Source organism: Tiliqua scincoides, chromosome 3, assembly GCF_035046505.1.
Source record: "Tiliqua scincoides isolate rTilSci1 chromosome 3, rTilSci1.hap2, whole genome shotgun sequence".
Classification (NCBI taxonomy): Eukaryota; Metazoa; Chordata; class Lepidosauria; order Squamata; family Scincidae; genus Tiliqua; species Tiliqua scincoides.
Genome location: NC_089823.1, coordinates 178749027 through 178761055, shown reverse-complemented (window position 1 = coordinate 178761055; position 12029 = coordinate 178749027). Strand labels below are relative to the sequence as shown.

The window sequence follows — 12029 nt, the reverse complement described above, 5'->3', positions numbered from 1 at the left end:
CTTTATGAGGGGCAGACACAAAGCTCTCTCCAAAATGCATATCGTAATTGCTCTGGTTATGTGTTCTTCAGTTTGACACTTTCCTTGCAGTCTTGCACTACTTTGATTTCATTTATTGAAGCTCTTCAGTATAGTATCAGTTTCTTTGGGGTAGCCCAATCCTAACAAAAGTCTCCCATGCCAGTGCAGCGGTGTCAGAATGGCTTATGATACATCCTGTAGGGGAAACCTGCAGTATGGAGATCTCCCTGATGTAATGGGGCATTTGTCCCCTTGCCCTGGGGAAAGCGCTAGCCAGTGCAATGGGCCTACTTGGACCTGTAGCTACTAAATCACCAGTGCAAGTCCAAGTAGATAAGTGTTCCCAGATTTCATCTCTGTAAGTTGATAGGATATCGTGTGCACCAGCACCACCAATTCCACCCCCTCCCTGGCCCAGTCCACCCCATTGCCACCCTTCTTCAGTCCTTCTGCTACCCAGTGCAGACCTTATCTGCCCTGGTGTGTGGTGTTCCTTCCACAGTCACCTGCGGACCAGCGCAAGGCTTCCTGCTGGTGACACAAACTCCTACACTTACAAAGTGTATTACGGTGCTAGTTCCAGCAGCAGGAGTGAGGATAGGATTGGGCCATATGCCTTACTGCACAAACTGAGATATATTTGTACATAAACATAGATAGCTCCACTGTGTCCTGTTCCTTCAATGACAGAGTTATATGGTATAACAAAGTGCAATGCAAAGCAGAGAAGAACTCTTCAGCCCAGCACTGGAAAGATCATGAGGGAAGTCTTCTTCTCACCTTTCCTACACTCTGCTGCTGCTCTATTATCCAGCAAGAACTGAAGATGAATTCTGACCTCCAGATCGGTTTTTCTTTATATTTCTGATTGAGACCAAATTCCAACTCCTTATAGATCACAGATTCAGGATTCCTGATGTTTCTAGAGGTTTTCTCTTTCCTGGGCAGTGCAGGCACCATCATCTTTCTTTCAGGGATTATCAAGTCAATCGATGCTAAAACAACTTCCTTGCTTTGCATTTTTTCCTCAGTCTTTAATCACACCTTCCTTGCAAATGTTTGTAACATCAGACTTGCTGCATCATACACCATGATGCATCATACACCATGATGCAGCAATTTGCCTATGAACATTTTATAATAAAGTAAAATCTCAGTGGTGAATTTGCTATTAGGAAGAAAGGAAACTTGGAGAGATATTTTGGGGAAAAGTAAATGATGTGAAAAATGCTGTGATCTTACCAGCAAAGCTGCATGCAGATTATCTTACCCAGGGTAATGGTTCACAATTTAGTGAAATCATCAATGGAATACTCACATGTTAAAATAGAATATAGTTTAGTATTATAGAGAAGGAAACAGAGAAAATGCAACCTCATCTGCATATGAGCCCCTCTGCATCATCATCTCACCCGCCCCTTCAGGAACGGCTCTGATTTGGAGCCAAACGGAGTTATGGGCAGGCAGGAGGGCCCTTCAGTGCTCTGCTCATTGCTCTGAACATTTGGGTGGTGAATGCTGTGCACTCCCCCAGCAGAGAGCCCAACAAAACCTCTGGATCACTGCAGGGGGGAGGGGCAAGGCACCCCAGCATAGCTACCCCACTGTGAAAGAGACAGACCCATGAACGAGGCTTATTAAAAAATATGCACTATGTGTATGCACTGAAGGTGACTAAAGAAAATGTTTCTCTCTTTCTCTCAACACTTGAACACTTGAAGGGTCATCCAATGAAGCTAATGGGAGGGGGAGATTCAGAACAGAAGAGAATAAATACTTCTTCATGTAGTGCGTAATTAATTATGAAATTGGGTGCCACAAGATGGGGAGATGGCCACATTTGCTTAGTGTTAAAAGAGATCACACATACTCATGGAGGACAGGCCTAGTATTAGACACTACACTTGAGAGCTATTGTATATGTTACCTCCAGGTTTAAAACCAGTGTGCCCTGAATACCACAACAGTGGAAGAGAGGAATGCCCTTCTCGCCTGCTTGTGGACTTCCTAGCAGCAGCGGGTAGATCACTGTGGGAATCTGGTGGCTGGGGTAGATGGGCCTTTGGTCTGATCCAGCAAGATTTTGTTCTTATGCTGCTTTTAGTCCCTGTCTTTTTGTTTCTCGTTTGATACTATTTCTATATTGGAACATTTTATAAAACTTCATTTTTATGAAAGTTTTAACATGATAGCTGCAATCTGATACACAGTTACAAGGAGCAAGTACCTAAACACTTAGGGTCTTGGTTCTGAAAAAACATGAACAGGATTACACTACAAGTGCAATTTTTCTCTTCTGTTTTTATGATCCAGAACTTGGATTTTAGCCTTAAGAGTGTAAAAGGGATCCTTCTTTATATGTTTTTCCTTCAGGTACTGAATGCATTAATACATCTGGTAATAAAAACACTAATCTCTCAATATATAACTGGTTCTTCAGTTTATAGAACCCTAAGTCTGGGCATAATTCTAAAAAATGTTAGCATGTATCTGCAACTTCATACAGTTACTCCACTTCTTGCTCCTTTTGGTATCAATTATCTCTCTATAATGAAAACTTATTTTTTTGAAAAAACTCAGAAAAAAATTCCTTTATTTCTGAAGTCGTAATCAAAACAGGCCCACCTTAAAGAAGATGGCAGTTTCCTTAGTGCAGTGTTTCTCAAACTATGGATCGGGACCCACTAGGTGGGGCATAAGCCAAGTTCAGGTGGGTCCCCATTCATTTCAATATTTTATTTTTAATATATAAGACTTGATGCTACCATGGTATGTGACTGCATTTGGGTAAATGTTACAGACCTGTACTTTTAACAAGCTACTATGTATATTATTTTAACAATGATAGTAAATGGGACTTAATCCTGACTAAGTGTGGGAAGTACTGAGGCCTAGGATTGTGAAAAATTTTCCTGCTTGTTGATATCACTTCTGGTCATGACATCACTTCTGGTGGGTCCTGACAGATAAAAAGTGGGTCCCGGTGCTAAATTTGTGAGAACCATTGCCTTACAGCCCAATCCTATCCAACTTTCCAGCCGCAATGCAACCGTAATGCAGCCCTGGGGTAAGGGAACAAATGTTCCCAAACCTTAAGGAGGCTTCTGTGACTGCATTCCCAACACAGGATGCAGTGCATACTCTATAGGCACAGCAGCACTGGCACTGGAAAACTGGATAGGATTGGGCCCCCAGTGGGTACTCACTGCACTCCAGAAGACTGCAAAGATTTGAAACAGAGGAGGCAAATAAGCCAGAAAAAGCTTCCAGGACAGATCAAAGGGTTAAAGAAAGCATCTGGATTCCTAACCAGGTAGAGAAAGGATTTGTTTCAACATTAATACCTGCAAAAATTTGAGCTGCAGTTTATGGCGGGGGGTGGGTGGTTAGAGAGAGATAGAAACAGAGTTGGGAAAATCTGAGACAGAAAGAGGAAAGTAAGACTGGCTGTTCTGTACTGTGGACTGCAGCCCACCCTATGCAATTTATGAGATTCAGGACTTGCTTATTCTGAAATAAGTCCCACTAGCAGCCCAATCCTACTTAAATCCCTACACGATGATGCAGTGGTACCGGTGCAGCTTCTGCAGCATCCCGCAGGGAATTCTCAGCTGCTAGATGTCTACTTGGAGTGAAGGGATGTTTGTCCCATTGATCCTGCCTAAGCCCCAGCAGCTTCTATGGGATAACTTGGACATGCACCAGCTCAGTCACTGGCACAAGCCCACACTGACCAATGAAGGCAGATCAGGCCTAGGAAGGGGTCAGGATTTGGCATGTGCTGCCGCAGACCCCACCTCCACCCAGGCCTGATCTGCCCTCCTCTTACTCCATCATCACTCCATTCTGCCCACCCCTTCCTGCCCCATTCAACCCGCCTCCCTACCTCCCTCCAACCCCCTGCATGGGTTTACCTGTTCCACTGGCTCTCCGTGGGCCAACTGGTGTGCAGGAGGCCACTGAAGCCTTCCCACCAGTAGACCTGTAGCATGTTGGTAAAGGCTGTTTTGCGACAGCTGTAAAGCAGCCTCTGCTGGCACAATGCTAGTTATGTCAGCAGGGAAGCAGATTAGGATTAGGCCATGAGTCCAGCGGCATTTACTCTCAGGAAGATACTCGTTCTGTAACTTTCTATAGCAGATCTCTCTCCTAATATTTGAGTGGTGAAATACCTTCCACATTGGTGGTCAGGAGAGGAAGGGGAGTCTATGGAAGGAAATGGCTTCAACTCCTGAGGCCCTTGGGCTTCCTGGAAGCAGAGGCTGGGCCACAAGAAGGGAAGGAGGCAACACCCCAAGTTTTAAAAGCAGTTTGGGGATTTTCTGCAATAGCTTTTCAAAAGGCAAGTGCTTCCAGTGTATACATCCTACATTTTCTTTCTATTTTCTCTTCCTCTTATGCCAAATATCTACACTTACTGAAACTCAAAGGGAATTTAAAGAGTAATTTGTGACTTCTGCAGAGGAAACTAGCGATATGTTAACTCTGATTAAAAAATTGCAATGCACACACACACCTCTCTGTCAGAGAGTCTTTGGATTTCAGCTTATATCTGTGAGTAATGACCGGGCACACATGGCACGTCCTGTTGTGGGTTTCCCAAACCTGGGATGACGCTCAGACCTGCTGTTCAGCACATGTTGCACCAGCTGAGCTAGGCACAACATTTCCACAGTATTCAGAAACTGCTTGTAACCTCCCATTGAGTCTGCGGCTAAATGATAGCAAAACATTTTACTTTTGAGCAATCTGTGACTGAGAATGCATGACACCTGCGTACATAACACGCAGCCAAGATATCAATGAAAGAGAAAACTGATCTCGAGATAAGATTTTTATTACAGAATCAATGCTTACAGTGAAGTTATCAGTCTTTTCCCAGGAAGTGTTCAAGTTCATTACATTAAACTACTCAAGAGAATAATTATAGTGGTAACGTGTATGCTGAAGATGAAGGTTGCATGTGGTTGCCAGAGCTGAACAGTGAATGAAAGGAGGGACCCCATGTGAGGCACAAATGTCCATGCAACAGCCACATGCCTGCATGACACTGCCACAGCCTCAATGGCAACCAAGCAACACCTGCTGGTATGCACATAAGTCTGCCTTCCCTTGATTGCTGCTGAGGCCTGATAGCCACAGATTACCTTCCTCTCCCCTGCACAAACCACCACTGATAACTACCTCAAATGCAGTCTTATGCATACTTATCAGGGCATAAACCCCATTAATTCAGTGAGACTCAGGGTAAGCATGCATAGTACTGGTAAAAAGTACAAGATAATTTCAACCTGATGGAATGGAAATCAACCAAAATAATAAGACCATAGAACTAAAACACAGAGGTCTTACTGAGTCTTCAGTGGAAACGTTTTGATTCCTCTTTAATCATTCTTTGTAAGAACATTTAACTGAATTGGGTAAGCAACGTTCCATTTTCCATCATCTACTTTTTTTTCTTTCTGAGGAACTCACAGACAATGGGAATCTGGGGAACATGTTCAAGGTATGGTTTGGACGCAAGGATGCATCTGTAACAGCCTTACAGTGCAAATCTTTGCATGTCTCCTCAGAAGTAAGTACCATTGTGTTCAATGGGGCTTATTTCCAGGAAAATGCATATAGGATTGCAGCCTGAGGCCCAATCCTATCCAATTTTCGAGGGCTGGTGCAGCCATGCCAATGGGGTGTGTGCTGCATCCTTTGTTGGGGAGGCAGTCACAGAGACCTCCTCAATGTTAGGAAACATTTGTTCCCTTACCTCCAGGCTGCATCGCTGCTGCACCGGTGCTAGAAAGTTGGATAGGATTGGGCCCTTAGGCTGCAATCTTATACACCCTTACCTTTGAGGAAATCCCAATGAACTAAATGGAACTCATTCTGGAGTAGACATGCATAGGATTGCACTATTATGGACCAATCATACAGGCCCAATGTGCTGGCATACTGCCAGGTACATCAGTGCAATGAGGGCCCCAATGGCACAGTCCATGCAGCACTGCTGCTGGTGCAACAGCTGGAAAGCCAAGCATCAACAGCAACATGGCATAGATCGGCCACTGGCAAGGTTTCGCTGGTAGAAGGGTAGGGATCAGGATGGATCATGGTGAGGATCAGGGTGGTTCAGGGAGGGATGGAGCAAATTGGCACAGCAGTAGCATCCGCCACATCCTGAATCAGAATCACACTCTGAATCTGCCACATCCGTCTCAGGCCAGACACACCCCCAGCAGGCTCCTCAGAGCTACGCCAGCAAAAGAGCTAAATAGCGCAGGTAAGTCCCATAGGGGACTATGCAATGGCCAGTAAGGTAAGGTATTTCACTTCTTATGACTCCCAACTGGCCCAGTCCCCAGATAGCATGCTAGATGTAGTGGATGCTATGCTGATGGCTCTGCATCCAGTGTGCTGTCACTGGACATGATTTGGCCCTTAAACTAGATATCATAGACCTAGAAAGTAGCTTAAAGATTATTTTATTGACAGCCTGATCATATCCTGGGCAAATGCTCAAGCAGCGATTCACTTACTTCATAAAAATATTTCACCGTGTACAGCAATCTTTGTCCTGTCTGTCTCGAGTTCCTGCATAATGCTGTCAATGGCCTGTTTCCTACTGCCCAAGTGAAAAGGACTACCATGTGATGTTTTGTGAACAAGAATTCCTGCTCCTATGTAGACTTGGGGAAACAGGGAGAAGTGAATTTCAGTCAAAGACAGTATCCTGCCTGTAAGTTTTTGACACCCTAGTTAGTAGAGTTGACAATGTTGTGTACCATCATCAAGTAGTCCTTCTTACAAGTGGTTTAGTTCCAAAATGAATCAACCCTCACTAATAGAGTTTCAGAACTTTACAGAAACAAAAGGATTGCTTCTTTTCTACATTTGTAACAGCCCAATCTAAATCAGGACTGGGCCGTCGGGCTAAGGGATTAACAACAGCAGAACAGACTTCCACTGTCATCAAGTGGTCTCCAGAAGAGCGTTCAACATGCCATCACCAGCCATTTAGAACCACTGCTACAAATAGCACTGGTTCTGGAGGCTCACCAACAGGCTCTGCCGTGTCCACCAGTGAAGGTAGGCTGGCAGCAGGGGTGAGGGATGGGTGGAATGGAGAGGAGATTGGGGACATGTTAAGGGCAGGCAGGGGGCGGATATCGGTGGCAACAACATGGCCAACATCCTGTGCCTGCCATGCATCCTCGCAATGCCTCCTCAGATCCCTAGGATTTGCGCCAGGCAAAGGGTGGAATAGGGTAAATAAAACTTTATCTTATTTCCCTCTCCCATCACATCATCCCTCCCCCATGGGATACAACACAATCCTCCTTGACGTGGCTGCATTGGTGGGCGAGAAAATGGACAGGATTTGGGCCTAAGACAAAACCCTGCCCTGTGCTGGGTGCTGCAAAAGTGGTAGGTACCCTTGAGTCCCACTCCCTAAAAGACCAGCCAGTGGCATAGCCAACAATTTTGGAGCCTGAGGCAGGGCTAAAAATGATGTCCCGGAAGTGACATCACAACCTGAAAACCCTTGCTATGCCGACCCCCCCCCAGCACCAGGCCCCTTCTGTTGGCCCTCCCAAGCCCCTGAAGCAAGAGGTGACAAATGGCTATGTTGGCCACCACCACTTTAAAGAAAAAAAAAGGAACTGTTTGTAAAAGACGGCTGCTGCCACCTCTTGCTTCGCCGCTTCCCCCAGCACCAACTCTCTCCTGCTCTATGCCCCCAGTCACCTCCCAAGCAAGAGGCATTGAGCAGCCCCCCAGCACTAGCCCCCAAGCCTAAGTACCTCAGTGCTCGTGCTGCAGTTGCTGCAGACTGCTATCAGGTGCACACCAGTCACCAACATCTTGGCGGCAGCTGGCATGACACCACCCTGCCCAGGACCAGCACCAAGAAATTATGTGTGAGGGGGAGGACGCACTATTTATTTATTTATTTATTAGTACGGTACTTTTTTTCTTTTGAAATTTTGCACCCCTAAGAATTTTGCATCCAGGACAACCACCCCTGTGTCCCCGTCCACACTACACCATGGAGACCAGCCACAAGCATTAGAGATTACTTAAACTGTCACACTACATTCCGGCATTTCAAGATAGGACAAATAGAAGGTTCTGCCTGTGTCTTTGTTATAAACAATCTGGATCTCTGCACTATATTTCACCGACCAGAAGGTCACAGGATGGAGCAACTACCATAAGCATCTCTGCCAAACTGACACCACCCAAACCAACTCAGCTGCAGTATTTGGGGATTAGCAGTATCTGAAGCTTCAGTACAGCTGTTTTACTGTCTGTCTGGGGTTTCTGCTGGAAATACTGCAGTGCTGTAAGACCTGGAACCATAAACATGATTAATAGCTGATGCGGGCAGCATTTTGCTTTTTCATTTGGTTTCGGCAGTGCTGTCTCTGTAGCGCAGCTTAGAGAAACAGACCCCATCACCATTCACTTTGCAATGTAATATTTCAGAAAGTAGCATCATTATTCAGACGTTTAAAAAAAATACGTAAGGATATCCAGATTTCAGCATTTCTGATATGACAAATAGAGGTTCTACTAAATCACATACCATACAGGCACCATAAAAGAAAGTTCCTCCTTAGTTTTATTTCTGCATCAATTCTATAGCAGATTCATTAATCATGTGGGAAAAGAAAATACCACATCCATCATATTTCAGTTAAGTAATTACCCCTTTACTCTTTTTCATATTATTCAATATCTACCTCTGTAATGCTTTAATTCTGTACAGTCAAAGGGGGGGGCATTTCAAATGCATATTTAAGAAAATTAAAAAGGTGTTTAAAATGATGTTCCTCTGAAAAAGGAGATATTCAATTACACACAATATGTGCACATAAAAAGCAGCTCCCTTTAACTTTCAATCTTGCTACGCTTCCAAATGGATGCTGTCTTTTTTCTGTTTCAGGTGTGCTGTATTTAAATTACTTTATTATGAAGGATTCTCTATGCAGATGCACACAGATGAACTGGATGCATACAGATGAATTGCCTCTCAGCTAGTTAAGTTTCTCTTTGCATTATCAACACTCCACAGAATTATGTAGCAAGCAGGACTGAAAGGTACAGGATTTATCATCCTCCATACATCCCATGCGCTAGCATCAAGCAAAGTACACTGGCAAAATTTTCAGTTCTTGACAGTTCTTATGAATGTGCATCCTCTTAGCACTTAAACATGGTGAGCACCATGCGCCAGCCCCTCCCAAAAGACACTGGGGCATGAGAATTAGAGAAGTACTGGCCTGATCTGGAAAGACCACAAGATTACCCCCATTCCAGAACCTTGGGGCACCACAGTCAAGACCAGGGTGTGTTCTATTCCCCATGGCCTTCCCTGTTTCAGTCTCCTTGCTCCAGCCATTAATAGATGGAATGTGATAGGAATAACCCTGGAAGGCAGAACATAATCCACCTCAGTATCCTCAGTATCCTCAGATACTACAGTATATCCTCAGATATCTGAGTACAGTATATCCTCAGATATCTACAGTATCAGTATCCTCAGATACTACAAGGTGTAGGGTGGGGACAGCCACATTTTCAATGCAGCAAGAACACTTGAGCTACCCCTGGGCACTAATCCTAAAACTATGGAATGAAAATGGAATTAAGTACTGTATTATCCACAAATATTATGGAAACGGGAGAGACCTCCAAATACGAAATAACTCTGAGAGTTCAACTGGGGATTCAGAGACCTGGAGACAGAATCTTTATCTTCAATGACATGCACTATTTTCATTAACCCATTTCTGCCCAGCCCACAGGTGGACACATTTGATCCCCGCTGCGTATATACAACGGGTTTGGGCAGAAATGATTTTTAAACGCAGCAGGAATTGACAACAAGGAGATGGTGGTGGAGACAACAGGCCAAAGTTCAGATCAAATTGGCTTTTTCCAGCAGATGTGGCCCTTTTTCCTCTTGATTTCACACGGTCTCCTTCCCCCACCCAATGATGCAATGTGTTCTGGCATCCGTCCGCTTGGGCATGCACTGGGTTTTCCTTGCTGCTCTAGGAGTCAAATGCTATTTGAAGGTGGAAATTATTAGCCATGGGTGGAAAACTTTGTTCCGCTTTATCTCCAAAGCAGAGGCAGGTCTTGGCGATCTCACACCTCCTGCCTGGCTCCCCTGGCCTGGAGCAGAGCTGCCAAAGGGAAACAGGCAAGGGAAGGGCTGCTGCGTCCTGGCCGGCCTTCGCTGTCACTGCGATTCCGGGAAGGCGCTGCATCGCCAGCCCTGGTGATCCCTGGCCGGGCGCCCCGCCCCGCCGCAGAGCAGAGGAGCATCCTCTTCCCAGCCACGCCGCGGGGGAGGGGCGCCTCGGATTCCTCCGCATTATTTTTCCACCTGGATCCTATCGCCAGGCGCTTCTCCGCCCCATGCGGTGCAGCAGCCCTTTTCTCCCAGAGACTGGCCGGCCTTCGCAGCAGACAGGCTGTGGCCAGAGCGCCTCCGCCCCCTTCCTTGCAGAGCTTGCAAGCAAGTGGCAGGAAATCGAGCCCAGATGATCCTGCCTGCGCTTCCCCAACTTGGAACCCCGGGCAACTCACACGCCTCAGTGGAAGAGCAAAGGGTTTCTTGGCTCGCCAGCCCAGGAGCCTCCCAATTAGTCTGTGCGAATGAAAGGCCGGTCATTATCCTCCGCTCTCCGTCGCAATTAACAGCTCGGTACACGCATCTGAGCCGGGTCAGCTCATGCGTAAGGAAGCTCCTGTTTGGTCTGTGCTTGTTTTCCCCTCCAAACTAACCCTAAAGCTTCTTCCACAAGCAGCCACGCTCGGTTTTGCAGTTCTCTCCTCCATCTTCTGGGTGAGCCTGCATCACTTGCACGTCTGAACGCGATACACGCGGAGATGGGTCTACACAGCACGCTCCCTCATTGGTCTCTAACAGGCACGCGTACATACTTTCCCCTACGGGTATACCATACAGATTGTACATACGTAAAACGCAATGCATCCCCGTGTACGCATCAGTGTGTACGCATATAGAATGCAGCGGGCATTCACGCGCAGTTTATATGATGATAGGAGGTAGGTGGGTGGGTGCATTGCGTTGTATGTACAATCAGTACATGTGCAGACCGAGATCACACTCTATTCTCTTGTGAGTGCAGCTGGACAGAGCTCTGCCCACTTGGAGTACGACCCAACCCTATGCCTGTCTACTTAAGTTCCATTGGAGTCAATGGAGATTACTCCCAGGAAAGTGGATCGGACTGCAGCCCTAAAGCCCAATCCTACATTTACTCAGAAGAAAGTCCCCTCGTAGTCAATGGGGCTTACTCTCAGATAAGTGTGGACAGGATTGCAGCCTCACATACCCTATGTATGTTCAGAAGTCCCATGATAGTCAATGGGGCTTACTCCCAGGAAAGTGTGGATAGGACTGCAACCCGAGCCCAATCCTATGCATGTCTACTCAGAAGTAAGTCCCATTATAGTCAGCGGGGCTTACTCCCAGGTAAGTGGGGACAGGACTGCAGCCCTAGTCTGCATGCACGCATGGAGAGGCCCCGCACCTGTCTGTGTCCAGGTACTGCCCACTCACTCGCACCCCACATCGCTGCTCGATCTGCGGCAAGGTGGATGGAGGCCTGCCTTGCCCGAGCCCTCTGCCCACGGCACGCCTCCCTTTCCCAGGGAAGCTGCAGAGCCGGCGAGAGCTTGAGGTCCCCAGGGAGGACCGTGGCCCCGAGACCAGCTCTTGCTCCGGGGCCACCGCCGGCCACGATTCGAGGCAGCAGGGCTCCTCCTGCATTGCAGAGGCACGTCCCTTTCCACGGGGAAGGGAAGCCGCCTTTCCCCCCCCCGCGCCTCCCCCGCCAAGCATCGCTACCTGCCGTGACGCTTTCGGTGCCCGCCATGGCTGGAGGCGCCCGCTGCAGCCTCCGCTCCGTCCTTCAGCCACGCACGAGGGCCAGATCCGCCGGGAGGGGAGTGAGCAGGGCGGCGCTGCTCGGCTC

General features: G+C 47.0%; 1 protein-coding gene across 2 annotated transcripts in view; it reads right to left on the bottom strand.

The window, feature by feature from the left end:
• The window catches only part of HSPA12A (heat shock protein family A (Hsp70) member 12A), a 65590-nt gene extending 53561 nt beyond the window's left edge, over nucleotides 1–12029 (bottom strand). For both annotated transcript variants that reach the window (XM_066620189.1, XM_066620190.1), the window contains exon 1: nucleotides 11903–12029. In XM_066620189.1, coding sequence (XP_066476286.1) covers nucleotides 11903–11930 — 28 coding nt within the window. In that variant the 5' untranslated portion in view covers nucleotides 11931–12029. The remainder of the gene's footprint in view (nucleotides 1–11902) is intronic.